This window comes from Nelusetta ayraudi, unplaced genomic scaffold, assembly GCF_046127955.1.
Source record: "Nelusetta ayraudi isolate G7.1 ecotype Tasmania unplaced genomic scaffold, CSIRO-AGI_Nayr_v1 ptg000018l, whole genome shotgun sequence".
NCBI classification, from domain to species: Eukaryota; Metazoa; Chordata; class Actinopteri; order Tetraodontiformes; family Monacanthidae; genus Nelusetta; species Nelusetta ayraudi.
In genome coordinates this window covers 1,098,707-1,126,282 of record NW_027466068.1, presented here as the reverse complement: position 1 = coordinate 1,126,282, position 27,576 = coordinate 1,098,707, and the positions used below count along the sequence as shown (strand labels likewise).

Here is a 27,576-nt window from a genome sequence, read left to right as displayed (position 1 = left end):
ACCCCCTCTCTTTTTCTTCTTTTCTCTCTTTCCTCTCTCTCCCCCCTCTCTTTTTCTCCCTCTCTCTGTCTCTGTCCTCTGTCCTCCACCCCACTCTATTTCTCCCCCTCTCTCTCTGCCCCGCCCGCCCCCCTCTCTCTCTGTCCCTCTCTTTCGGGACATGCCAAGGTCACATGACCGAAATCCGCTGTGCACAATGGAAAAGTGTCAACAAAATGAAAGCGACTTTTTCTTTTCCTCTCTTAAATCTCACGGTGTTCCGTGTCGCTTCGGCGCCGCCACACGTTTAACACGTGACCTCTGTGGCCTCTCTGTGGTCGTCGTGCAGGTCTGAGCTCGGCAGGTCGCCGTGGTAACAACCCTCTGTCTCTCCCTCTCTCTCGCCCTCTCTCTCCCCCCCGCCCCCTCTCTCTCAGCCATCTACAATTACGACCCGAATGGCGCGCACGAGCTGTGCCTGCAGGTGGGCGACACCGTGCACATCCTGGAGAAACTGGAAGGTATACACACACACACACACACACACACACACACACACACACACACACACACGTGCACGCCGTCCTCCACTGCTTCTGTCCTTGTTAACAAGCTTCCTTGTCCTCAGGCTGGTACAGGGGAAACACTCTCCGCAGGAAATCACACAAGGTGAGGGAGACGTGTGTGTGTGTGTGTGTGTGTGTGTGTGTGTGTGTGTGTGTGTGTGTGTGTGTGTGTGTGTGTGTGTGTGTGTGTGTGTGTGTGTGTGTGTGACTCATGCAACTCCTCGTTCCCTCAGGGTATCTTCCCAGCGTCCTACATCCAGTTAAAAGAGGCTTCAGTTGAAGGAACTGGGTGAGTTCACCAATCAACACCTGCAACGTGATGATGATGATGAAGAGGAAGATGATGAATATGACAATGGAGATAAAAAAAAATGATGATAATGTTAATCAGGATAATGATGGAGATGAGGATGATGATGATGATGATGATGATATGGATGATGGTGATAATGGCGGTAGTAATGATGAGGAAGATGATGATGGTGATGAAGATCATGATAAAGATGATGAAGACGATTACAATGACAATGGAGATAAAGATGATGATGATGATGATGATCTTCTCTACTCCTCCTCTTGTCGGCAGCCAGCAGGAGATCATCGTCCCGGCCGACCTGCCGCTGGCCCAGGAGCTCAGCGCCACGCTGAGGGAGTGGGCGCAGATATGGCACAAACTCTTTGTGGTAGGCCTTGGCTGTCGTCCAATCACCTGCTCTGTCCGTTTAGCCCGCTGTTGACAGCCTCCTCCTGCTAAAATGTAAAGCTTTGTTGGAAACCTCCACGTCGTTTGGACGGAGGGCCGAAAAAACCAGGCGGACTCAGCAACACCTGGCGGGTGGTGTGATCCTCATCTGGGGGAGGGGGACATCAGGGCCCTTTGTGACGTCATAGAGGGCTGATTATCAGCACACTGTCGATGCATGTTTTCCCCCTGGTGGCCGTCCATGGTACAGCAGCTGAATTTAAATCTGCTCAAATTGACGTGAAAGAGCAGCGAGAGTGATGTTGTCAATTTAAATAGTTCAATAAAGCATTGAAAACTGTTAATAATGGCAATAATAATAATGAAACTTTGACAATTTTTAAATAAAGTTTTGATCTGTGGAGATTTTGATGACTCACTGTCCACCAACGACAAGAAAGAGACGTTTGGATCAGTGGGTGGATCATGGATCCGACCGGCCGGATCAGTTTGAACCTCCTGTGTGTTGCTCTCCGCCAGGCCAACAAGACGGTCATGTTCCGGGGCCTCCAGCAGATGGCGTTCAGCCTGATGGAGTTCCGCTCGCAGATTGTGTCGGGAACACTGCCCAAGGACGACCTGGTGGAGCTGAAGAAGAAGGTCACGGCCAAGATCGACTACGGGAACCGGTAGGGCCCCGCCCGCCTCCTGGTGGTCCTGCCTCCTGCTGTATTTTTTGTTTTTTCTGATTCTGATTCTTTGATGGCCACACAGCCAAGCTGGTGGGATTTTTGGGATTGGTTCAGGTTTCAACATTCAGACACTCAACATGTTTATCCCTGCAGACAGAAAGATGTTCAAAGATGGAAGAGTCTCTGCTAGTTCTAGATGTGGTCTGAGGTTTTTGTTGATGCGAATTCCCAGGAGTTTTTTTTTCTAGTCCTGGTTTTGATGTCTGAGATTCCGTCCGTGTCGACCCCTCAGGATTCTGGGGCTGGACCTGGTGGTGCGGGACGAGGCGGGGAACATGCTGGACCCCGACCACACCAGCACCGTCAGCCTGTTCCGGGCCCACGAGACGGCGTCTCGCAGCGTGGACGACCGAATCCAGGAGGAGAAGGTGGCGACTGGAGCTCCACCTTGAGCTGAGCTCAGGTTTCACCAGCAGCAGCAGCAACAGCAGAAATCAACTCCATCTCCTCCTTCTCCTCCACCTCCTCCCCTGCTCTCCTCCTCCACCGCCTGCAGACGCGGCTCCAGAACCTGGAGACGCGGCGCCAGACGCTCTTCAGCACCGTCCACACCTACAGCCTGCTGATGAACCTCAAGAACTTTGTCTGCAACATCGGCGAGGACGCCGAGCTGCTGATGTCGCTGTACGACCCCGACCAGTCCGAATTCATCAGGTGGGTGTAGGCGGCCGGGGCGCTGATGATGATTGGTCCAGACTGGGTGACGGTGATGGCGCTTAGATCTTCTCAGCTCGCTGTTCTTTCCTATTCCTAGCCGGTCAGACAGTGACGCAGCCGCACGTGTCTCATTAGTCGGCTGCCTTCTCCTCCGACTTCCTGCTGACCCCCCTGCTGAGCTACCGCTGACCCCCAGCTGACCCCCAGCTGACCCCCCCGCTGGCTCGGCCCTGATTAAAACTAGCAGCAGGTCTGAGCAGCAGAAATAAGAAGCCATCAAAAGAAGAATGCCAGAATCGAGGCTGTCTGAGGGGCTCCACCATCTGACTCCAGCTAACCTGCTGGGTCCCCCCCCCCAAAAAAAAAAAAGTTTAGCTTCCCGAAGTTGGATTATTTAGTTGACGGAAAGTCTTATTGGAACCTTTAGAGAGTCACTAGAGTCAAATAAGGACGTTCCCCGAGAGTGTGTGTGTCTGTGTGTGTGTGTGTGTGCTGCAGACCAGGGGCAGGATGACCAGACGTCAGACAGAGTCAGTAGAGGAGTAATGGTGGAGGAGGAGGAGGAGACGTCAACCTTTTTGCAGTCTGATGGTTTTGTCTCAGTCGTGGTGACACAAAAATCAAATCAGTTCAGATGATTCGTATATTTGGCCTCCTGCAGCACGGTTCAGAGACTCCTTAGGGGGCGGAGCTATGGGGAGGAGGAGGGAGTGTGATGGGTTGGGTGTGGATGTTGGGTGAGATTTGAGGAGCATTCTGGGAAGAAGTCTGCAGGTTCTGAGAGTGAGACGACCTCCTTCCTGTTTGCCCTCCTGCAGCGAGAACTTCCTGGTGCGCTGGGACAGCATGGGGATGCCCAAAGAGATCGAGAAGCTCAACAACCTGCCGGCGCTCTTCACGGTAACTGGACCTCAGGCCAACCAGGGGGTGGGCGGGGGAGGGGCCTGGACTGTCTGAGGGATCTACTGTTGGTGGGGACGGGGTTTGATGAAGAACCCTCCGCTGCTGTTTGTGTGTCCAGGACCTGAGCAGCAGCGACCTGATGAGGCCACGCCTCTTCCTGGTCTGCCAGATCATCAGAGTGGGCAGCATGGAGCTCAAAGAGGGCAAGAAGCAAACTGGAGGACTGCGGAGACCCTTCGGTGTGGCCGGTGAGTCCTGATCTCAGAGCCTGGTTCCCCTCTGATGGTTCCTCTGGTTCCCCTCTGATGGTTCCCCTCTGAGGGTTCCCCTGGTTCCCCTCTGTTGGTTCCCCTGGTTCCCCTCTGATGGTTCCTCTGGTTCCCCTCATTCCTCTCTGATGGTTCCTCTGTGATGGTTTCTTCTGTTCCTTTCTCTCTCTCTCTCTCTCTCTCTCTCTCTCTCTCTCTCTCACCCTGCAGTGATGGACGTCACCGACGTGGCTCACGGCAAAGTGGACGATGAGGACAAGCAGCACTTCATCCCCTTCCAGCAGTGAGTCTCTCACACCGCATCACTTCCTGTTTGCGGAAGTGATTCTCTCCTGCTTTTATCTTCTTTTTTCCTTCTTTTCTTTCAGCATTTTAAAGCAGATTTCTTTTCCTTCTTTGCGGCTCAGTGTGAATAATTGTCCTCCGAACTCTGAGTTAGCCCTCTGTTTGTAGCCTGATGCTAAATCTGGCACTCTGTCGGACCTTCCACACGTTTGAAAGGCTGGTCTCAGAGGGGCGTAGCCAACACCTGGCTGGGTGTTTGAGGGGTGAGGGAGTCACGGTGCAGTAGGTATTGGCCAACCCTGTGACTCCTGGACTTGATGTGATTTTTGCCTTTGATGACGACGTCGTTCAACGCGGACGCCAAAACGCTGGTTTCTGCAAGATGCGTCGTGAGAGATTTAACAACAACATGCCCGTGACATCATCCCACCCTCAGCCAATCAGGCGAGACCTTTTATTGACTTTTAATAGCTGCCGCCACTGCTCCCTGGAAAACCACCAGATGCTCTTTAAAAAAGAAAAGCGAGAAAGAAAGAAAGAAAGAATCGCCGCGTCAAACCTTCCGTCTGTCCATGCGGCTCCCACTTCTTCTTCTTTCTTGTGTTTGTTTTGCTCTTTGTCGTTGAAAATTAGTCTTCTGGGCGGCGGCTTGAAGAGTCGATCAATCTCCAACAAACACACACACACACACAGAGACTGCGGCGCATAATAAACTCCCTGGCGCCGGCAAAATGAATCCATATTTCATTAACGCTGAGTGACTTATTTGCTTGGAGTAATTATGTTCTGGATCGTTACGAATTAATGAGAAATAAAAGGGAAAAAAAAGAAAAGAAAAAAAATCAGCGACGCTGAATGAAATTCACGGCAAAGTGAAAGAAAAAAAGGACAGAAAAGCTGCGTTTTTCTGTGCCTTTGCTCCGTCTCCTCCGCCGTCTGCCGCCTCATTGGCCGATCTTAGTCACCCCCCCCCCAAAAAAAAAGGCGGAGCCAACTGTGTCGCCAGCCACCTGTGCCGTCAGCTGTTCCTCATGTCCTGCCGTCACCATGGCGCTCTGTAATCTTCGCCCGTCTTGCTGCACTCTCCCTCACCCCCCTCTCCCTCCATGCCCCCCCCCCCCCCTCACACACACACACACACACACACACACACACACACACACACACACACAGGATTGCCATGGAAACCTACATCCGCCAACGGCAGCTCATCATGTCGCCGCTCATCCCGTCGCGCGTCATCGGGGAGAACGAGCCGCTCACCGCCGTCTTCAACAAGGTCATCGCCACGCGGGAGGTCAACCACAAGGGCCAGGGTGAGAGGGCAAACAACTTGGGCGGGGCTGGGGGTGGAGTTATTGTTGCAGCCAGCAGGGCGGCGCCAAGCCCCCAGGGTCCAAGATAACGGCCCATTCATTTCAACGTAGCTGCTCACCCAGCGCAGACGCCAAAAACGTTTTTGACTTCTGCATTGATGAGCCCACTGAGCATGCTCAGTAGTGTCACTTCCCATCATGCCTTTGTAACTCATATGATCTATCTGGCCAATCAGAATGGTTCTGGAAAACGTCACATAAGCCGCGTTCAGACTGGCAGCCAAGATCCGATTTTTAGTCCATCCAGATTGAAAGCGGAAAAAATGCTTTTTGGGCCCATGTTTTTTTTTCTTCCTGCAGTACCACCAGTGGCCACTGGGAAAATTTGGCACGCCACCATATTGCCAGTCCAGTGTCCAGTTTTTAATATGCATCCATAGGCGGTACTGGCCTCACCGCCCCTCTCTACTGCGCCCCCTACAGGGCTGTTTGTGACCCTGAAGCTGCTGCCGGGCGACCTGGCCCAGGTGAGGAAGGACTACCCCCACTTTGTGGACCGCAGCACGGCCGTCGTCAGGAAGATGGGCTTCCCGGAGATCATCCTGCCAGGTCAGTTCCCACTCTCCAGTTTCGCCTTTTCACCTTGGTGGAACTCACCTCTGGCTCCCCCTGCAGGGATCGTGCGGAACGACTTCTACATCACGCTGCTGCAGGGCGAGTTTGACCGCGGGAAGAAGAAGACGCCCAAGAACGTGGAGGTCATCCTGAGCGTGCACGACCAGGAGGGGAACCCCATGGAGGTGAGTGAGGCGGGACCGGCCGGAACCGGTTCATTCCGGTTCGGGTTGCTCAGAGAGTCAAAGATGTAGATGGAATAGAATGCACAAGAACAGTGGGCATTTTGAAAATTCACAATTGAAAATCGTTGTTGATTATTGTTAATTCAAGGTTAAGTCCGAGCTTGCCAGTGAACTACGGTGGCCTGTGCACCCAGACCTGGATATCTTGCCCATCTTCTTCTTCTTCTTGGTTTATTTCAAGATGCGAGCAGTTGCACTACTCACGTAACGACATGTTTGTGTTCCAGTTGCTTCCGTTTAAACAAAAAGGGGCGGGGCTGAATCAGCGCAACAAACGAGAAACATATAGTGCGTCACAAAGTCAAAAAAGGCTCCTTTTTATGACCATCATAAAAAGTAAACAGTTTTTTTTAAGCCTACGGGTTTCAAGGTCAAAGGTCAATAGTAAAAGTCTCCTCCCTCTCTCTCTTTTTCTCTCTCTCTCTCCTCTCTCTCTCCCCCCTGCTCTCTCTCTCCTCCCTGTCTCTCTCTCTCTCTCTCTCTCTCTCTCTCTCTCTCCCCCCTGGAGCAGAAGGCGGTCTTCCCCGGCGCCGGCTACGACGGCGTCACCGAGTACAAGTCGGTCATCTACTACCAGGTGAAGCAGCCGTGCTGGAACGAGACGGTCAAGGTGAGGCGTCCCCGGCCTGCAGGTGTAGCCCCGCCCACTCCTCTACCTCACCCCCCCACCTCTCCCTCCTCCTCCTCCTCAAGGTGACCATCCCCATCGAGGACGTGTGCCGCGCCCACCTCAGGGTCATGTTCCGACACCGCTCCTCCCAGGACTGTGAGTGGCCCCGCCCTCTTCTCCCCTCCCCTCCCCCTTCCAGCAGCTGATCTCACCCCACTCCCCCTATCCCCCCTCCCCCGGCAGCTCGGGACAAATCGGAGAAGCCGTTCGGGATGGCCTTCGTGCGGCTGATGAGGGGCGACGGCACCACGCTGAAGGACGGACGCCACGAACTCATCGTCTACAAGGTAGCAGTGGGCGGAGCCCGATCCGACCTATCAGGCCCCTCCTCCACCGCCTGAACTCAGCTGATTGGCTCCCACCGCCGTGTCGCCATTTCTCCAGGCGGACACCAAGAAGGCGGAGGATGCCAAGGTGTACCTGGCGCTGCCGGCCACCTGGCCAGAGGTGCAGCAGGAGGAGAAGCAGACTGGGCGGAGCTTCCACCACACGGGCGCCATCGCCGTTACCAAGGACAGCTTCCAGATCGCCTCGCTCACCTGCTCCACCAAGCTCACTCAGAATGGTGAGGACGAGTGTTGTAGTCCTGGAGGTTGGTCCTGGTCTCCAGAACACTTTCAGGGTCTCGGTCTCATCCTGGATTATTGATTGATTTAAAAAAAAGATACTGGTCATTTTTTTTCTGTTTTGTTGTTATTATTGATTTATAAAGTCTTGGTCTCCAACTCCAAACATCTTGGTCTGGTCTCAGTGCTCTCCAGTCTTCTCAGGAGGAACTCCCTGCCTCGCCTGGCAACCCGGGAGACAGACAGCCAACCGCATCTTCTTATCTGTGATAATCTGTTCAATGTCCAGATGATCTTTATATTCATGGAAGTTTAACACACTGCTGGTCATCCCTCATGTCCCAGTATGACCACCAAAACCAGTCCTCTGTGGCCCAGTGTGTGTTTGTCACCTCCTGCACCTGCTGGGTGGTGACTAGCAGTAGCCACTCCCCGGCCACTCCCACTCCCTGGTGTTTGATTGGTCCTGTTCTGTCTCCCAGTGGATCTGCTGGGTTTGCTGAACTGGAGGTCCAACCCCGACGACCTGGAGCAGATCCTGCAGCGGCTGATGGAGGTGGAGGGCGGCGAGATCGTCAAGGTCAGCGACCCTCGGGAAGGTCGTCACGATGATGCGGCGGTTTCGGTTTTTATGGAAATTTTTTTCCTCCTTGTGGTGTACGGCAGTTCCTGCAGGACACGCTGGACGCCCTCTTCAGCATCATGATGGAGACGTCGGACAAGGAGACGTACGACATACTGGTGTTCAACGCTCTGGTGGGGCTCCAGAACTCCAGGACAGCTGACACAGGTGTTTGAGGCGTCACTGATCAATGTTCTTGTTCTCCTCCAGGTTTTCATCATCACTCTGATCGGCGACATCAAGTTCCAGCACTTCAACCCCGTCCTGGAGACCTACATCAACAAGCACTTCAGCGCCACCTTGGCCTACATGTGAGTCTCACACAATAGCATTGTAGTGAAGACGGCACCAACCCAGACCAAGGCTGTGTCTCAATTCAGGCTCTGCATCCTTGGAAGGCTGCATTTGAAAGGAAGTTGCATCATAGCACTGCGCGAAGGCTCGTCCCAATTCCCAAAAGTCCTTAGGATGCTCCAAATGCGCCCTCGGAATGCACCCTACTGTTAGCCCATTCCAAGGCTGCACCGCTACTATCCTTCACGTCCTTCCCAGGATCCCAGGATGCTTTGCAGCAGCACGCAAAGCATCCTGGGATCCTGGGAAGTCAGCTGAAATTAGCGCCATCTACTGGCAAAGACACAACGTATACATTTAAGTATTGAAATTTCACATCAAATATTCAGTTTTTAACGTAGGGTTTTTACTTATTTGAACATCCAACGGCATCGTTAGAAGGCGAACCAATGGTTAGCTTGATGCCATGAAAACGTCACTTCCGGGTTTGGCCAGCAGGAGGGAACGGCGGTGACGCAACCAGGAAATACACCGAAGGCTAGACCGTCCCGTGTGGTTACCGGGGAGGCGGGGTTTGGGTTGGTCCTTCTGGGCCGGGTCCTTGGAGGACGCTTCCTTCAGACGAAGGACGCTTCCTTCCAAGGATGCAGACCTTGAATTGAGACATAGCCCAAGACCTTATGAAGACCAGAGAGCATCGAGACCAAGACCAGACCAAGACTTTACTTATAAAAGAAAAATAACAAACAGAAAAAATGACCAGTACCTTTTTTAAATTCCAGTTTGCATCTAAACGGAACAGCAACATCTCTTTTCAGCAAGGTGTCTTTGTATCATTTCCTTCCCTCCACCTCCTCAGGAAGCTCACCAAGGTCCTGAACTACTACGTGGGTCACGCCGAGGACCGGACGCTGACCGAGATGCTCTACGCGGCGCTCAAGGCTCTCAAATACCTCTTCCGCTTCATCGTCCAGTCCCGCGTGCTCCATCTCAGGTGGGCAGCCGCCAGCTCCTCCCACCGCCGCCGTCTGTACCTGCCGCCACGTGTGGGTGGCGCTAACTGCCCGTCCTCCATCTCTCAGGTTCTACGGCAACAACCAGGACGGAGACGCCTTCCTCAACTCCATCCGCTCCCTCTTCCTGTCCTTCAACACGCTGATGGACCGCCCCCTGGACGAGGGCGTGAAGATCAAGGTGACTTCCTTTAACCGCCTGTGTTCACAAGTGGGGGGCAGCACCGAGTCACTCCAGATTGGCTGAATCAGAAAGATTGGCTGGCGGAGCTTCTGGTTTTTAAAAAGGGAGGCCCACGCAGAATGATCAAAAACCTGTATTCTGCCATTTGGCCAGCAGGGGGCGCCACAGGCGGTTGCAAAAAATAAAATAAAATGACTGGCTGTCAGTATAGGGGAGGGACCCCTAAATTCACAGTTACAAGCTGGTTACAATGTTTCTGTTTCTAAATCACCTTGTGAACAATCAGCCAATCGGCTCTAATGTCCATTTTGTTTGATTTGGTTTAATCTGTGGGCGTGGCTAAAGTTTAGTCGGCTCACACGCTGCACTCACTCTCCAATCGCTGCTGGTGGCGCCGCTGAGCGTGAGAGGGTGGAGTCACCATGACGTTCCTCACATTTCTCAACAACCAGTGATGGTTTTTGCGATAGAGCCAAACTTGATAAATCTGCTTTATTTTTTTATCTGTTTTTTCATGTGCGTATTTATGTATCTTCTTGCGTAGCAGCTGGAAATGTCGTCTGGAAACGTTTAACCCAAATCAGTGATTCCAGTCTCGACATTTTTACAACTGGATCTGCAAAGCAAACAGACAGACTGAGATGTTTCTCTCTAGAATAGCAGCAGCTGCTTTAAATCACCGCAGGACTTTTTTTTGTTGTTGTTTTTTTTCCCCCTTCACTGCACAAATGTTGATCTTAGACAAACTGCAGTCCCGCTGCAGCACTTCAGGGCTGCCAGGTTCTTGTTTGTTTGCTTTTCTAAGATTTATTTACTGTTTTAATTGGGTATTTTCTGCATGATTATAACCAATAGACAAAAGAATTCTTTGGCTCTTCAGCCTTGGAGCTTTAATCACACTGAAGATCTTCTGTTACTCTGAGGAACACAAGGTTTTATTTTGCAGGTTTCACATGCCGCTGCAGAAATTTGCCTCCTGCTGGACGGACAGAGAACTGCGTCTTCTTACTGATTCATTTCTGTATTTATTTATCTACTGCTCCACTTCGTCCTCGCCCCACCACAGAGAAGCTTCAGGTCAGGGAGAGTCGGAAGTGAAATGAATCTTTGACGTGCGGTTTCACGCCGCTGCACTCACACGGCTCCTGGGCTGAACCAGGATTCGCTTCTTCTGCCTCGATTTAGTCAGCGGTTCACTGAACGACTTTTTTTTATTTTATTTTATTTTTTTATAAGTTGTTGCTGTTTGGCATCCAGTAGGATTGTGTCTCTGGTTTGTTTCTTGTCTCTTGCAAAAAAGACGTTTTTTGCAGTGGTAATGAAGGTGAGACGTCTGCCACCTTGTGGACGGGGGTGCTAATTACAATTAAGTTCAGTAAAATTCCTTTATTGTCATTAAAACGCACCAACCAAGGAAGATCATCGGCCAAATACGACGTCCCACTGTGTTGTTGCGTTCCGTGCTTTAAAAAAAAAAAAAAGTTGTGATTGACATTAGTTACGGCTGAGCTCCTCCCCCCGTCCCCTCCTCTTCCTCCCACCCCACCCCCCCCAGCCACCGGCGGTGATGGACGGGTGAGTGAAGCGCGTCGCAGGAGCAGATTTAATCTTCAGCCTCAGCACTTTGGTCCCCCGGCGGCTCCTCTGCTGCTGCTGCTGCTGATGTTGAGACTTTTCAAACCTGCCCCCCAAACCCCCCCCCTCCCCTGGCCCCCCCACCACCCGCCCCCCTTTCCCCCTGTGAGAAATAAGAGTCTTTTTTTTTTTTTTTGCTCAAAGTGAAGAGGAAGCAGCAGCAGCAGTGTTTGACTCTGCCTTCTTCTCTCCTCTCTTCCAGGGAGCCATCCTGAAATACCTCCCCAGCATCATCAACGACATCCAGACGGTCTTTGATCCGGTGGAGCTCAGGTAAACCTCCTGGGGGCCGCCACCGCCACCGCCACTGCCGCCGCCCGCAGGAGACAATGACAATGAAAAGCGTCGCCTCTGTGCAAAAAAATGATCATATTTACCTCAAGAGTGGAGGAGGAGGCGCAGCCGCAGCCGCCGCCTGCCGCCTGCCACCCGCCAGGCGCCGCCGTGCTCCTCATTAGCCCCGCGTGAAAATAATTAGCCTGACAGTGATCGGCAGCCGAGGGTGAGAGACCCTGGCGGCGCCCCGTGCAGGAAGTGAATTAGCATAATGATGTTCTTCACTGTATTTACCTGACTGGGACTCCTGGGAGTTTCTGCCTTTATTTTTAAAAATGTTGTCGACGTGGGCGGTCGGGGGCGGGGTTAGACGACTGGGTCGTGGTGTCAGCTGACAGTAGCTGTTGGCGGCAGCTGCCGCAGTTTTGCCTTTTTTCTCTGTACGACGCTGCTGATGCTGTGAAGCCGTCGCCAGCAGAAGCTTCTGGAGGCCTCAGTGACTTTGTCCAAAGCCTCTGTGGTGTCAAACTCATCTCCGTTCACAGGAAAATCTATGCAAGTGGGCTGGACCAGTGAAGTCATGGTGTGGTAATAGATTTGATTAGATTGAACTTTATTGATCCCAGCGCAGTACACTGTGAGGGGGAGGGGCTAGAGGCAAGAGGTGGGGTTAGGGGCGGTGCAACACGTTTTTTTTTTCCCCCTCGGCGCTTCATTTCAACCCTGCAGAAAAAAACCTTCACGTTCAGCCAACTTAATAGGCGCAGATTCAAAGCCAAACAATAATAAGATGCAGTTTCAGCAGTAAGCAGCCCTGATTGGCTGCCTTCTCGGGAGGTGGGCTTAGAACCCTTAGTTCTAAGCCCACCTCTCGCCATGTTCCGGCAGCGTTCTCCTGACCAAGTTCATCGAGAGCATCCCGGACCTGCAGCTGGTGCGCCAGAAGGTCGGCTGCATGTGCAAAATGGTGGAGAGTGACCTGTTCCGCCAGCCAGGTAGGAGTCACATGACCGCAGCTGGTCCAGCCAGCAGGGGGAGCCGCCGCCGACCCTCACTGTGCTCCTGGCTCTGCTCCGCAGACTGCCGGGACGTCCTGCTGCCACTGGTCACCGACCAGCTGAGCGGCCAGCTGGACGACCACTCCTGCAAGCCCGACCTGGAGGCCTGCGCCCACCTGCTCAGCACCGTGCTGGACAGCCTGGACCGCAAGGACGTGGTGAGGCCGCCGCCCCCTCCGGGGACAAAGGTCATCCGTGACTGGCTGATCGATCCGTCGCTCTGCTGGCCTTGGGACCAGCAGGGAGGCATCGTTTCTTTCACCGTCAGGAAGTCCCGCCCCCTTTCTTATTTATAATTAGTCACTTTAAAACCAATTTATTAGAGAAGTAGACACTTTTGTCAGTAGAGGGGGGGTTAAACTCAAACACGCACTGGGGCCAAAATGTCAAACTTGGACCAAATTTCAACAGTAACCTTTTTCCACTTACTTATAAATTTTTTGAAAAATAAAATAAAATAACCAATGAAGTCAAGATAAAATCCTTCAATGAACGCCCTGTCCTGATTGAGCAGAGCATTCTGGGATTTGTAGTATTAGTGGTACGTGTGCTGTATAATAGTGGCGGGGCCAGCAGCTCTAGCAGTGATTTTGTATTTTGCCTCGCGGGCCAAATATTGCTGCACTGCGGGCCGAATTTGAGTTTGACAACAATGTTCTAGTACAATGTGATTGAAAAACAAATCATTTTTCCTCCGAGTGGTGAGGGTCTTAGATAGCTGTGCTGCCACCAGGGGGCGTGCAAGATGAAGATTATTAGGAGCAAAGTGATTGGCCGACTGCTCACTACGACATTCTGCCTTTGTTGTGTTTTTTCTTTCTTTTCTGTTGACACCGTCTGCAGGGTCCGACTCGAGTCCACGTGCAGCTGATCATGGAGCGCCTCCTCCGCCGGGTCAACCGCACGGTCATCGCCATGGACCGCAGCTCGCCGCTCATCGTAAGACCGTCTCCTTAGTTCACAGTGCTGACCCTGGTACTGGGACCCCACAGGGCAGCTAGACCAGTTTGTGTGTGTGTGTGTGTGTGTGTGTGTGTGTGTGTGTGTGTGTGTGTGTGTGTGTGTGTGTGTGTGTGTATGTTTATTTATTTTCTTTTTTAAAAATCTGCTGCTGCTGCATCTGCTGCTGTGTCTCCGCCCCTCCCCCACCGCAGGGCCGCTACCTGGCCTGCATGACGGCCATCCTCAAGCAGATGGACGACTCGCACTACGCCCACTACATCAGCACCTTCAAGACGCGGCAGGACATCATCGTAAGCTCCGCCTCCCCTCAAACGCCTCATCAATAACGGGCCACTTACAGCAGCGTATTGATCTGCTGCTGCTGCTTGCCGCCGGAGACGTATCGGTGGCGAGCAGCGTCTGTCGGAAATGAATCTTATTGAATTCCCTCCGAGGCTTTTTTTGCCACAAAATGAGTCAGCATGAGTCATAGTAAACACTGATAAACTCCTCCTGCAGGACTTCCTCATGGAGACATTCATCATGTTCAAGGACCTGATGGGCAACGTCTTCCCGGCCGACTGGATGGTGATGAACCTGGTGCAGATGCAGGTCTTCCTCAGGGCCATCAGCCAGTACTCAGACGTCCTCAACATGTACTTCCTGGACCAGGCCCACTTCCACCAGCAGGTGCTTCAGCCATCAGAGGGGGCATGCCCCTGATGATGTCATCAATCCTTTGGCTAACCATCCACTCTCCCCCTGCAGCTGTGGAACAAATACTTTCACCTGACGGTGGCGCTGATCACCCACCAGACGCTCCAGCTGGAGAGCTTCTCGCAGGAGAAGAGGAACAAGATCCTCAACAAGTGAGATTGTCTGACCTTTGACCCTGACCCCACCTACTGTCCGTCTCCTGATGCGAACCTGGTCTGAACCGCAGGTACGGCGACATGAGGAAGACCATCGGCTTCCAGATGAGGGACATGTGGTACAACCTAGGTGAGAAGATCCAGGAGACCATCTCAGATCTTCTTATTGAGCTTATTGAGCCTCTTTCCTGCCACGACCCTCTGCTTTATATTGTGATTTGATTTGCTTTCCTCCTCCTCCTCCTCCTCCTCCTCCTCCACCTCTTCAGGCCCCCACAAAATGAAGTTCATTCCCTCCATGGTGGGACCCATCCTGGAGGTGACGCTGGTGCCCGAGCCGGAGCTGCGGAAGGCCACCATCCCCATCTTCTTCGACATGATGCAGTGCGAGCACAACTTCAGCACCGGACGCACCTTCACCACGGTGAGCGCAACGCAGCAGACAGTCCAAACACACACACACACACAGTTCCTTCAAGTTCTCACCTCCTCCTCCTCCTCCTCCTCTTCTTCTCTGCAGTTTGAGAACGAGCTGATCACTCGGCTGGACCACGCAGTGGAAGGAGGCCGCGGGGACGAGCAGTACAAAGTGCTGCTGGAGAAAACGTGAGAAGAGACGGCTGAGATGGTGGAGATGGTGCAGTGTTGTGATGTGAGAAGGTCCAGAAGGACCTGCTGGCTCATCAGGGAAGAGTCCTGCAGAACAGCTGCAGGAGCAGATCAGTGGGCTTTCAAGAAAAGCTGTAAATGTGCGTTTGTGTGTTTTTGTGTGTCTGCTGCAGCCTGCTGGAGCACTGCAGGCGCCACAGGTACTTGTCGCAGTCGGGGGAGGAGCTGGCGCTGCTGCTCAGCAGCCAGCTGGAGAACCTGCTGGCCTACCGCACCATCACGCACGATGAGAGTCCCGAGCACCGCATGAGCTGCACCGTCAACGTCCTGGTAGGCCCCGCCCACTGCCCCGCCCCCTGCACACCTGCAGAGTGTCTCATCGCTGCCCCCTGCTTTCCTTTCTTCCTTCCTTCCTGCAGAACTTCTACAAGGAGAAGAAGAGGGAGGACATTTACATCCGGTGAGTCGCCTCAAAGAAGTGTGCTCAGTACAGAATCATTGATATTTAAAGTGTTTTCTGGGGGGACAAAAATTGTTTTTAGCGCAAAAAAATTGTTTTCAGCTCAACTAAGTGTTTTCAGTACAAAAAAATAGCTTGTTTTGTTGAGGAAAAACGACAAAAATTGTGTTTTCAGCTCAACAAAGTGTTTAAAGTGACAAAAAAGTGTTTTGAGCACAAAAGTGTTGTCTTTGCAAAAAGTGTTTTTAGCAGCACAAAAAAGTGTTTTCAGTTCAAAAACATATTTTCAGTGCAAAAACAGTGTTTTCAGCTCTCCGAAAAAAGAAACACAACTTTCAGAGAGGAGACAAACGTATTAATTCCTCAAAGTCGACGCAAACGGTTTCCCTGCTCGTCCGGATTGAGACAGTCATAAACGGAAAGAGTTTTTCAAGGCGGCTCTGACAGGTTGCTCTGGTTTCTTTTCCTTTACGAAACTTTTCTTTCAAATTGTGGAAGTGTAAAAGCTGCAACGCAACAGGAGCAGGACGGAAGAAAAGACAAACGCAACCTAATTTCTGGCATCTGACGAGCGCTTTCCTTGTGTGTTTTTGTCTGTTCCTTCACTGGACAGGTACCTGTACAAGCTGCGCGACCTCCACCTGGACAGCGAGAACTACACCGAGGCTTCCTTCACGCTGCTGCTGCACGCCGAGCTGCTCGAGGTCTCGCCACAAAAACAACAAAAAAACAACAAAAACCAAACAATCCCCCCCTCCCCCTCTGACACCGCTGTGCTGCTCCCCCTAGTGGTCGGACAAACCCTGCGCGCCCCACCTGATCCCTCGGGACGGCGATCACGTGTGGACGCAGCAGGAGCTGAAGGAGCGGCTCTTCAAGGAGATCATCCGCTACCTGGACAAGGGCAAGGTGAGAGTGTTGGAGCGTCCGGTGCTGCTCAACTCCGAGGGATGGGCGATATGGACTAAAAGTTTTATCACGATCATTTCTGGCGATGATAAAAGTGACGATAAAAAATGTAAAACTATTCAACTCCATCTTTTGGGATTTTTTTGAAACCGCATATTTTTGAAACTGCACTTGGAAAAAAAACGCGTATTAAAGCCATATTAACAAAAACAACAAAAAAAAAGTGTACGCGGATACGCTGGAAACGACTGAAAACGATGTAGTACCTATGCCCGGCCTGGTGTGGCGCCGCAAGTTTATTCCCTGAAGGCGGAAGAAGAAGAAGAACGCCTGAAGCACGCCGTGTTTGCAAAAGCAGCAGCTCGCTAAAAACAAGCACCACAGAGAACAGAAAGAAAGATCGCTCTTGAAAAGATGGTGTAGATAAACGACAGAGTTCAACGTCTGCTTCGAGTTCCTTTAGAACACAGAGCCTGAAAAGCTCCATGCTAAAATTGACTTGAGTTGTGGCAGTAAAAGTTCCTGCCTCAAAATGCCCCGCAGTAATTTTTTTTGCAGATATATCGCAAACGCCGATATATCGCCCATCCCTACTTCTTAGACACCAGGGCATTTGGGAGGCGAAAAATGTGTTTTTTTTAAAAAATAAAAAAAAAACCTCTTGCAGTCAATTTTCACGTAGAGAAAAGGCGAACGGCTGGACCTCCGACCATTCAGAATGATGTTGGCGATGAGCTCACATCAAAACTTACCTGGCTGCATCAGCTCCGGGCTGTGTCTCAATTCAGGGTCTGCGTCCTTGGAAGGAAGCGTCCTCCAAGGACCCGGCCCAGAAGGACCAACCCAAACCCCGCCTCCCCGGTAACCACACGGGACGGTCTAGCCTAGGGCGTATTTCCTGGTTGCGTCACCGCCGGTCCCTCCTGCTGGCCAACCCCGGAAGTGACGTTTTCATGGCATCAAGCTAACCATTGGTTTGCCATCTAACGATGGCATTGGATGATCAAATAAGTAAAAACCCTACGTTAAAAACTGAATATTTGATGTGAAATTTCAAGTGTTTTTGCCAGTAGATGGCACTAATTTCAGCTGACTTCCCAGGATCCCAAGATGCTTTGCAGCAGCACGCAAAGCATCCTGGGATCCTGGGAAGGACGTGAAGGATAGTAGCGGTGCAGCCTTGGAATGGGCTAACAGTAGGATGCGTCCTACTGTTAGCCCATGTTCCCAGTACACATTTGGAGCGTCCTTCGGACTTTTGGGAATTGGGAGGAGCCTTCACATAGTGCTATGACGCAACTTCCTTTCAAATGGAGCCTTCAAGGATGCAGAGCCTGAATTGAGACACAGCTCCAGTCCACATTCATTCATCATGACCGAGAGCTTCATCCTTTGTTCTCTCCCTCTGCAAACGTGGAGCCAGTTTGATGGAGCAGCTCCATCAAACTGGCTGATGGACATTCTGGCAAAGTTTCGCTAGGTGGAATTTGATCTGCTGGACGGTGGTGTTAAACTCGGCCGTCTCCTCTCTCGAGAACGATATGGGCTGGACCCATAAAAGATGTTTCAATTCCACCACCACCAGGACGTCACCACTCCAGGATGTCTTTCTCTTTCTCCTTTGGCGGCAAAGAAAGAGCGCCAAACTTTATTCGCATTGCAAATTTAATATGCATAGTTGCCTCGCGCTAGGTGTAGTGCATTCCCTTCATGTTTCTCTGTTCTTGTCCCGCCGGTCGTCTGTGCCTCCTCAGATGTGGGAGAAGGCCATCGAGCTCGGCAAGCAGCTGGCCAAGATGCACGAGAGCCACATGTTCGACTTCATGGAGCTCAGCCACCTGCTGGTGAGACGCCGCCGCTGCAACTGGGGGACGCCGTCGCCAATCCAGACCGCAGGCTGTGACGTCACAGAGGGGCGGGGTCAGGCAGTCACTAGGACACAGTTTAATGATAATAACGGCAATGATCATAATAAGGGTGATTCTTTTTGTAGATGTGACTGATATTGTACAATAATTTTAATATGCTTTTAATTTTAAATGCACTAGCAGTCAACAGTTTGGACACGCCTCTTTCTCACACTTTCTCCACTGCAGATAGACATCAAATATATGAGCAAGACATCCTGTATGTCATCATGCAGCAAAGAAAGACAGAACTCAATGTTGCAGCATCCCGCTAGCTGCTAGCCTATGTAGCTTACATTACTCGATGCGTCCTTGATTGGATAAGACTTTGCTAATTACTTGCAGCGTAAATCTTCACTTTGTTCTTTGCTTTTCAACGTAATAAAAGTCAAATCTCCAACAGAGCTGCGGATGAGCGGCCTCGCTCGTCGTCGGCTGTTCTTTTGGTTTCAATCGGTCCAGACGATGGAAGTGAGGCTGAGCGCTGAAGAAAGAATAATAATTAGCGAGTGTTGACCTTTTTTATTTTTGCGCCGCTGCCAGTTTATCTTTGCTGAACCGTCAGAAGCATCGACTCGTTTCTCCTCCTCTTTATTGGCGGTCGCTTGACAAGATTGAGAGCCTTTTGTTCTGGAGCCACTGAGAGACGGATGGCTGACTGCCCTCTCTCTCTCTCTCTCTCTCTCTCTCTCTCTCAATCTCACTCTCTCTCTCTCTCTGTCTCTCTCATTATCTCTCATTCTCTCTCTCTTACTCTCTCTCTTTCTCTGTCTCTCACTCTCTGTCTCACTCTCACTGTCGCTCTCTCTCTCTCTCTTACTCTCTCACTCTGTCTCTGTCTCTCTCTCTCACTCACTCTCTCTCTCACTCACTCTCTGTCTCTCACTCACTCTCACTCTCTCTCTGTCTCTCTCACTCTCACTGTCTCTCTCTCTTACTCTCTCTCTGTCTCTCTCTCTCTCTCACTCTCACTCTCTCTGTCTCTCTCTCTTACTCTCTCTCTCTCTCTCTCACTTTCTCACTGTCTCTCTCTCTCACTCTCCCTCTCCCCCCCCCCCCCTTCTCTCTCATCAACCTCACAGAAGAAGCAGGCTGAGTTCTACGAGAAGATCATGCACGCCATGCGGCCGCAGCCAGAGTACTTTGCAGTGGGCTACTACGGCCTGGGCTTCCCGTCCTTCCTGCGGGTAGGAGGCTCGCTAGCCGCTAGCCACTAGCTGATAAAGTAGCCCTAACGCCTCAGAGACTTTACGTCACCATTCTTCTCTTCTGCGCGGCAGAACAAGGTGTTCATCTACCGGGGCAAAGAGTACGAGTGGCTGGAGGACTTCAGCCTCAAGCTGCTCTCCCAGTTCCCCAACGCCGAGCGCATGACCAGCACGGCGCCCCCTGGGGACAACATCAGCAACTCGCCCGGCCAGCGTATCCTTGCACAGTGAAAGATAGAACAAGCGGGGAAGGAACCAGAGCTGGGCCTGGAGTGTAGCGCCCCCTAGTGCCTGGGGGGGAGGTGGAGAGGAGGTGTTTAGCTCTTTATTGAAATGACTCTGACTACGCTGGAAACACTGATGAAATACAACTATTTGATTTCTTATTCACTATTAATATCATTTCTTCAAGTTTGGCGGACTGGATTGAAAAGCTCAAAGGGCCACATTTGACCCCCGGGCCTTATTTTGCCCACGCTGGGTTTAGCTGCATTGCTAATATTAATATTTGCAAACATCACTTCCTGGAAACGTCATTGCTGGGAAAACTGCGGGAAAAAGATTTGTTATCATCAAGCCGAGAGGCGGAGAGGATCCACTGGGAGTTTAATCTGTCGTCCTCTCTAATTGGCTGCACTTCATTGTTGACTTTATGAATGAGTTCAAACTCAAAGTCAACTGCTGTCAGAGCAATTAGCGCAGGCAGGCAGGCAGGCAGGCAGGCAGGCAGGCAGGCAGGCAGGCAGGCAAGGAGGGCGGAGGCTGCTGATTCAATTTATTCACCGATGTGTTTTTATACTTTGGTTTTTCAGTGCGCTTCTAAATCATGAAGCCCACTAGATGGCGCTCTGAGCCCTGCTCACGGTAACGCTTACGGTTCGGGTTAGCGTTAGCTTAACACGAGCAATAGCTATAGTGTAAGGGTTGAAGACTAACGTTCGGGTTACGGCACCATTAGCATTAGCATTTAGTGTTGGAGTTGTGCAGCCAATGAGGGGCCGAGGGAGGCGGGGTCAGGAAGCCAGGTGGCAGAGTTCTGGCATCGCCATCGTTGGCTACGCATCACATGATGCATTGTTTCCTCCTATGAGGAGGCTCATCAAAACCATACATCTGCTGCTGCTCTGCTACCCCCACTGCAGTCCCACCCAGCCAGAAAGCCCCACCCCCACCCATTAGCTAAACACTGTTGCAACTGTTGTTTTCAGTCCAGTTTCAGTGGTGTCAACTCCTCCTGCTCCTGCTCCTGCTCCTCTTCCTCCTCTGCTGCTGCTCACTGAGCTCAAACTGTCTCCTTTTATTAATTCCAATTGCCTTGGAGGAAAAAAAGAAAAAAAATGTCTCCATTAAATTGAGAGAGTGTGTGTGGCAGGCTGGCTGCCACCGCTGCTGCCACTGCTGCCGCAGGCGTCGCTGCTTTGTCCTCAGCTGAACCTCAGACATCCAGTGTTTCACCGTCAAGCCCGTCCTCACCGTCCCGCTGCAGTTCAAGGACAAAGGCGTTCCCGAGCAGATACTCAAGTGAGTCTCACCGCAAAACCTGCAGGGGGCGCCGCCTCGCACCGTAATCGCTAAAAAGGAAAAAAAAAAAGGTGCCGTTGGTTGCTAATGACGCTAACATTAGCATTGTTGTCTAACGGCTAACGGACTCACCAAGTTGAGTGGAATGCAAGTGTTAGCGACTCACCGCTGCCCCCTGCTGTGGTGTTGCAGCTACTACAGGACCAACGAGGTGGACCAGTTCCAGTACTCCAGGCCCTTCAGGAAAGGAGAGAAGGACCCAGACAACGAGTTTGCAGTGAGTTTTGGGTTTGTTTTTCTCAGAACAAATACAAGACCACAATTTGAAGCTGTGTGGATGCTGCTGCTTCTTCTTCTTCTGCTTCTTCCTCTTCTTCTTCTCTTCTTCTGCTTCTTCTATTTCTCCTTCTACTACTACTTCTTCTTCTTCTTCTCTTCTTCTGCTTCTTCTTCTTTTATTGTTGGGGAAGCAAAGCTGTCTGCATTTCAGGCACAAACAGAACTGAAGGGGTTTTCAGTCCAGGTGCAGCCATGGTTTGGTGCAGCGACCTTCGCTGCATAATCCAGTTGAAATTTTCCTTTTTAAAATGATGAAAGACTGGAGAGCTTCTCAGCAATCTGGTGCCATCAAAACCATTTTGTGTGCTACTCTAAACAATCAATGATGATGATGATGCACTGAAAGATTGAGTGTTTCTTTTTGGCTTGTGTTTGATCTTTTTTTTTTAATTCATTGTTCAGTATTTATTCATTAATGTTGGTATTCATTTATTTTTTCATCATTGTTTTTATGAACGAAAAGTGTGGTTATAAAAATCCATGAAAAAAATCTACTTCTATTTCTTCTGCTTCTTCTCACAGCGCCACACAAGGGCCTGGCATGAGTACTGCAGTATTTTAATTCATTTCCGTCTAACAACATTTTTTGATTTTTGGCATTTTTAAGTTGGTACTGTGCATGTGTACTCTGTGACATCTACAATAAAATGTCATTCTCCTCCTCCACCTCCTCTTCAGACCATGTGGATCGAGAGAACCACCTACGTGACGGCCTACAGCTTCCCCGGGATCCTCAAGTGGTTCGAGGTCAAGTCTGCTTCAGTGGTGAGAGACACAGAAGCTCCCTGGTGGTGCTCTGATGACCATGTGACCACCACCAGCACCGTGGTCACCGCCTTCGTCTCCCCCCTGTGGTGCAGGAGGAGATCAGCCCGCTGCAGAACGCCATCGAGACCATGGAGAAGACCAACGAGAAGCTGAGCAACCTGGTGCAGCAGCAGGCCTGCGACCGCTCGCTGTCCGTCAACCCGCTGTCCATGATGCTCAACGGCATCGTGGACCCCGCCGTCATGGGCGGCTTCACCAACTACGAGAAGGTTCGGCCCCGCCCACTTTTTCCCTCCGTGTGAAAATACTGTGAAAAGTGTTTTTGATGGGTTTTCTTCTCCTCCTCCTCCTTCTCCTCGTCTTCCTCCTCCTCCTCCTCGTCTTCCTCCTCCTCGTCTTCCTCCTCCTCCTTGTCCTTCTCCTCGTCTTTCTCCTTCTCCTCATCTTTCTCCTCCTCCTTGTCCTCCTCCTCCCCCTCCTCCTTCTACTCCCCCTCAGGCCTTCTTCATAGACGCCTACATCCAGGAGCATCCTGAGGACCAGGAGCGCATCGATCTCCTCAAACACCTCATCGCCCTGCAGGTGAAGCCCCTCCCACTCTCTCCTCCTCTCCTCCCCCCAAAACCATCTCAGGTGTGACGCCCCGCCCACTCTCTCCTCCTCCCTCCTCTCCTTCAGGTGCCGCTCCTGGCGGACGGGATCCGCGTGCATGGTGAGAAGGCCACGGAGCAGCTGAAGCCGCTGCACAACCGCCTGCTGACCTGCTTCCAGGACCTGAGGGAGAAAGTGGAGCGACAGTACGGAGTCATCACCCTGGTGGGTCTCACACTGACAGGCAGGCAGACAGGCAGACAGGCAAACACACACACAGACAGACAGGCAGGCAGGCAGACAGACAGGCTAACAGACAGACAGACAGGCAGGCAGGCAGACAGACAGACAGGCAAACACAGGCAGGCAGGCAGACAGACAGACAGACAGACAGACAGGCAAACACACAGACAGGCAGGCAGACAGACAGACAGGCAAACACACAGACAGGCAGGCAGACAGACAGACAGATGGTCAGACAGGCAGACAGACAGGCAGACAAACAGACAGACAGGCAAACAGACAGACAGGCAGGCAGGCAGACAGACAGACAGACAGACAGGCAGCAGTGCTCTAAGCAGTCTGTGCTCCTCAGCCGTGCTCCCTGACGGAGCAGAAGAAGGGTCGTGTGGGCTCGGTGGTGATGCCCTACATCCTGTCCTCCACGCTGCGCCGCATGTCCACCGTCTCCATCGCCTCCTCCGGCCTCTCCAGCGGCTCCTCCGCCTCCTCCGACCAGGAGGCGGTGCGGGCCTCCGTCCTGGAGGACAAGCGGCAGGTGTGGAGGAACCGCAAGGACTGGAGCGTCAGCAGGTCGCAGGTGCAGCTGGAGCGGCAGGACGCAGAGGTGCGGACCAATCAGAGGCCAGGGTTCACCCGGAGGGGCGGGGCCTGGAGACGCTGCTCAGCTCACGTGTGTGTGTGTGTGTGTGTGTGTGTGTGTGTGCCAGGTCCCACCAGAGAAGCTGCAGCGGCCGAAGAGCCTCCAGCTGGGTGACCGCCGCCTCACGCTGTCCCTCCTCCAGGGGGCGGCGGCGTCCCAGCTCAACCTGCTCAACCCGCTCAGCCCGCTGCCCGCCTCCCCGCACACGCCCCGCAGCTCCAGTACGTACCGTGGCTCCGCCCCCTGGCCTGTCGTTTCCTCTCACACACACCTTCTTGTTTCATGTGCTTGTGGGGACCAGAGAAACACACCCGGCCCAGAGTTGTGAGGACGCAATCATTCAGACCGGCCGACCGCAGGCGGAGTTTAAACTACCACTGTGATGCTGCAATGCACCTTCTGACCAGCAGTTGCTTTAGGTGTCGGGCTTCCCTCACTGGGAAGCTGGCGATGACTCCAGGAGGACCTGGAGAGACGACTGCTGGGAGACAAAGTTGCACACGTTGAGAAACAGGGGGGTAGATCCACAAAGCGATTGCGCCAAAAAACGGTGTTTCTGATCCACAGAGGGGACGCAAACGTGAAAATTGGCGCAAAATGTGCCGAGGTGCAAGTAGCGGCAGGGTTGCACCAGACTCATTTGAATGTATTGAAATGAGTCATTACGCGCAAAATGACACACCCTTCTATGCAAATATGCCTCATTCAAACAGCGACAGATCCAGGAAGAGTTTGCGCTCGTCGCAGCTTCTGTCTGTCAGAGTGTTTCTGGCTTCTGAGTGAAACTTTCCTCTCTGAAAAGCCTGAAATATATCCCGAAATCTTATATATAGATCGGCATAGACTAACAGTATATATGCCAATATTTTAGATAGGCTATGAAAAATACAAATGGTACTCAGGTGTTGGTGACTAATGCGTCCTGCGTCTTGACTTTCTCTCCATTATGGCAGCAGTCTGGTAGACGGAGGAGGCATCGTAATGCCAGGAGCACAGGAGCGCGTTTATCCTCGCAGGGGTTCCACTGTCAAACACACGCACTCATCAACAACCTTTGGCGCAAACTGCTCTCAGGTTGCCAGACCGCAACATTCGCACCTGTTTCAGGTGCCGCATTTGTGGGCGTGTTTGCGCCTGCATGTCATTAGCGCAAAAACCTTTGTGGATCCCCGCATCTGTGGCGCAAATTGCGGCCGCATTTTAGCGCTGTGTGCCCTTTTTTGAGGATCTACCCCAGAGAACTGAAGCATTCCAACACACACACACACACACACGTTTTAGCGGGAGGCTGCAAACAGAAGGCTAAATATGCTGCTGTCTGGGGTAATTATTTATTTATGAGTTGAGTGGGAGTCAAGGATGGAAAAAAGAAAAAGAACATATATATCCTTTACATATATATATGTAAAAGATATATGTATGTATGTATACTTTTAATCCAGAGGAGCGACGTCCCCACAAGGGCGTTTAAACACGTACTCCCCCCCCCCCTCCCACTCTCTCTCCAATTTATCTCTCCCTCTCTCCACTCTCTCCCGCTCCCCCCCCCCTCCTCTGGCAGGTTACTCGTCGCTGCTCAGTGACACTGATGCTGCTGACACCCCTGGGACTCCGCCCCCTCCCATGCCTCCCAAGAAACACCCGCAGGAAGTCGACAGCGGTGTCGTCGCTTCAGAGGTAAACACGCCCCCCCCTCCCACTTCCTTCCCCCTCCTCCACCTTCATGCATACTTAATAAAGTGGGAAATATTTTCTACCCCCCCCAGCTCACCCCACCACTGCCTGTGAAGACGGAGGGCAAACCGCCGCCGCCCCCCCCCAAAGCTCGCAAATCCGCCTTCCCCGCCTACGACCACACACCCCACTGAAGCTCCGCCCACACACCCTCTCTCTCTCTCTGTTGGATGTGGTGGTTCTGATGCCGAAGTTTAAATTCCCAGCAGGCCCATTTGTGTGTCAAGAGTGTGTTGTTGTCGAGCAGACGGCGTGTGTGTGTGTGTGTGTGTGTGTGTGTGTGTGTGTGTGTGTGTGTGTGTGTGTGTCTGTGTGTGTGTGTGTGTGTGGGACGACAGGTTCACGAGGTTGCTGCGCTCGCCGGCTTTATTCCTCCAAAAATAAGACTTTTGAGAAGTTGCGGAGAAGCTTTTAGCTTGTAGCTTTTAGCTTGTCGCGGCTAAAAGCCACTTCCTGCAGCGACAGGAAGTCGGGTTTTTTTTTTACGACCCAAACTCAGTTTCTCCAACATTTTTATTTTCAAGAACAAAACACTGGATGGCATTGATGAACGTGCAGCAGGTCATCACTGCCAAGCCGAAACACTGTAACGCTGCGGGGGGGAGGGGGAGGGGATAGGGGGGGTGCGGGTCTTTTAAAGGGACAGTTTGCTAAAAAAAAAACCACAAAGACTAACAAGACCTCGCTTCTGTCCTGCAGATCTTTTTGTCCGTCCTGGTAGTTTAGGTGTGTGGGTGTGTGTGTGTGTGTGTGGGTGTGTCACCCGCAGTCTGATTCTGAAACTAGGAAGTAACGACCTGCCGACTCGACACCGCCCACAGGTGGTAGGGTGGAGGAACTGCAGCGTAATGTGGAGTCATTGGGTCGAGATTCCTGCTTTGCTGTTGAGTTTTGTTTTGTCCATTTTTTTGTTTTGTTCTTTTTCAACATTCTTGTGTTTCTCTGTAAAGTTCCTTCTGGAATGCATCACCGTGCGGCAGCAGCCAATCAGCTGACATCTTTCGAAGCGTGGCGACGATGCACAGAGCAGCTCTGACGAGGCTGTTTTCTCTTTCATCTTTGACTGACTGGCGTGACAGTGGGTGTAGCCACTTAGCTTAGCATAGCATAGCACACCAACGTTGAGTGGTCCGTGTGAAGCTAGTGGTGTGGAGCCTTCAGCTGGCCAGGCGGAATTTGAACTTTGTTCATCTTCAGCTTGAAATGTAACTTTTTTTTCGCTGTTTGTGCTCCAGCCAATCAAAGCAGACTTCTGTGGTTTCACAGCAGTTTCATCTCGCTGCTCAGCAGAATTGGAAGTCACTGGCTTGTCCTCCTCTCCTTACCTTCTCATCCTCCTCAAATGTCTTTGCAAATTCATATAAAATTAATTTCACTGCTGCAAAATAGAAAAAAAAATCCTAACCCTTCTGTTCTGTTTCCATTACCAAAAACTTTTCTCAGTAAAGAAGCTGCCATCTCTTTTGGGCTTCATGCTAAGCTAAGCTAGTCGAATCTTCCGGACTCTTGTGCCAGCAAATATCCCCAGGAGGAAACTCTGACTTGATTCCATACGGTACCTAAATAAATTTGCTGTATTTTTATATTTCCATTTATTAAAAAAGAAAAAATCAGTTTATTTTTTACAATATTAAATTATTAATTTTGGAGTTCAGTTGTCGTCACTGTTTTTGCACACCTGCTGTTTACAGAAATGGAATTTATTTTTTCTCGATGTGCAACGTAAACTTTCTCAAACTTTCTGATTTATTTTGGAGGCTTGTTTGTGTTTGTTTTTTTTCTTCAAAGTGATTCAGTCGATGTGCCCGAGGGAAAAAAATATGTTGACTTCCTCTATTTTTCTATATCTTGGAAAGATGATCAAACTGAAAGAGGAGTTGCTGTTTTTTTAGCTTTTCTATTCAGATTTTTTAATATCAGATTTAAAATTTTATACAGAGAAAAATATCAATCAGTTTTTTTTTCCAATGTAATGATGAGCAATCTGTTTTTCACCGAATGAAAATAAAGATTTACTCCAAAAAAAGCAGCGCAAACCTGTGTGTGTGTGTGTGTGTGTGTGTGTGTGTGTGTGTGTGTGTGTGTGTGTGTGTGTGTGTGTGTGTGTGTGTGTGTGTGTGTCAGAGACTGAGCTAAACATCGTCTCCGTCGCTGCAGCTCCAGCTGTTTCCAGCAGGGTCGGGAAGATTTTCAAAGGCAGCAGAGTGAAGAGGAGGAGGAACCGGGAGGAATTAAAACTGAGGGAA

General features: G+C 51.3%; 1 protein-coding gene across 1 annotated transcript in view; it reads left to right on the top strand.

Moving 5' to 3' along the window:
* The window catches only part of dock5 (dedicator of cytokinesis 5), a 34,612-nt gene extending 7,242 nt beyond the window's left edge, over positions 1–27,370 (top strand). Inside the window, exons 2-50 of the mRNA XM_076025625.1 lie at positions 417–500; positions 608–648; positions 779–834; positions 1,132–1,228; positions 1,768–1,916; positions 2,212–2,347; positions 2,476–2,633; positions 3,455–3,536; positions 3,658–3,787; positions 4,019–4,091; positions 5,267–5,409; positions 5,893–6,018; positions 6,085–6,209; positions 6,781–6,879; positions 6,963–7,035; positions 7,123–7,226; positions 7,324–7,504; positions 7,988–8,085; positions 8,172–8,261; positions 8,338–8,438; positions 9,281–9,415; positions 9,504–9,615; positions 11,456–11,526; positions 12,418–12,524; positions 12,609–12,745; positions 13,431–13,526; positions 13,742–13,840; positions 14,049–14,219; positions 14,298–14,398; positions 14,473–14,531; positions 14,671–14,825; positions 14,922–15,007; positions 15,184–15,340; positions 15,430–15,470; positions 16,084–16,174; positions 16,260–16,379; positions 18,134–18,223; positions 19,369–19,473; positions 19,567–19,708; positions 20,934–21,015; positions 21,208–21,292; positions 22,033–22,119; positions 22,215–22,391; positions 22,621–22,704; positions 22,801–22,938; positions 23,309–23,560; positions 23,664–23,817; positions 25,158–25,273; positions 25,363–27,370. Coding sequence (XP_075881740.1) covers positions 417–500; positions 608–648; positions 779–834; positions 1,132–1,228; positions 1,768–1,916; positions 2,212–2,347; positions 2,476–2,633; positions 3,455–3,536; positions 3,658–3,787; positions 4,019–4,091; positions 5,267–5,409; positions 5,893–6,018; positions 6,085–6,209; positions 6,781–6,879; positions 6,963–7,035; positions 7,123–7,226; positions 7,324–7,504; positions 7,988–8,085; positions 8,172–8,261; positions 8,338–8,438; positions 9,281–9,415; positions 9,504–9,615; positions 11,456–11,526; positions 12,418–12,524; positions 12,609–12,745; positions 13,431–13,526; positions 13,742–13,840; positions 14,049–14,219; positions 14,298–14,398; positions 14,473–14,531; positions 14,671–14,825; positions 14,922–15,007; positions 15,184–15,340; positions 15,430–15,470; positions 16,084–16,174; positions 16,260–16,379; positions 18,134–18,223; positions 19,369–19,473; positions 19,567–19,708; positions 20,934–21,015; positions 21,208–21,292; positions 22,033–22,119; positions 22,215–22,391; positions 22,621–22,704; positions 22,801–22,938; positions 23,309–23,560; positions 23,664–23,817; positions 25,158–25,273; positions 25,363–25,464 — 5,498 coding nt within the window. The 3' untranslated portion in view covers positions 25,465–27,370. The remainder of the gene's footprint in view (positions 1–416; positions 501–607; positions 649–778; positions 835–1,131; positions 1,229–1,767; positions 1,917–2,211; positions 2,348–2,475; positions 2,634–3,454; positions 3,537–3,657; positions 3,788–4,018; positions 4,092–5,266; positions 5,410–5,892; positions 6,019–6,084; positions 6,210–6,780; positions 6,880–6,962; positions 7,036–7,122; positions 7,227–7,323; positions 7,505–7,987; positions 8,086–8,171; positions 8,262–8,337; positions 8,439–9,280; positions 9,416–9,503; positions 9,616–11,455; positions 11,527–12,417; positions 12,525–12,608; positions 12,746–13,430; positions 13,527–13,741; positions 13,841–14,048; positions 14,220–14,297; positions 14,399–14,472; positions 14,532–14,670; positions 14,826–14,921; positions 15,008–15,183; positions 15,341–15,429; positions 15,471–16,083; positions 16,175–16,259; positions 16,380–18,133; positions 18,224–19,368; positions 19,474–19,566; positions 19,709–20,933; positions 21,016–21,207; positions 21,293–22,032; positions 22,120–22,214; positions 22,392–22,620; positions 22,705–22,800; positions 22,939–23,308; positions 23,561–23,663; positions 23,818–25,157; positions 25,274–25,362) is intronic.
* Positions 27,371–27,576: the final 206 nt, after the last annotated feature.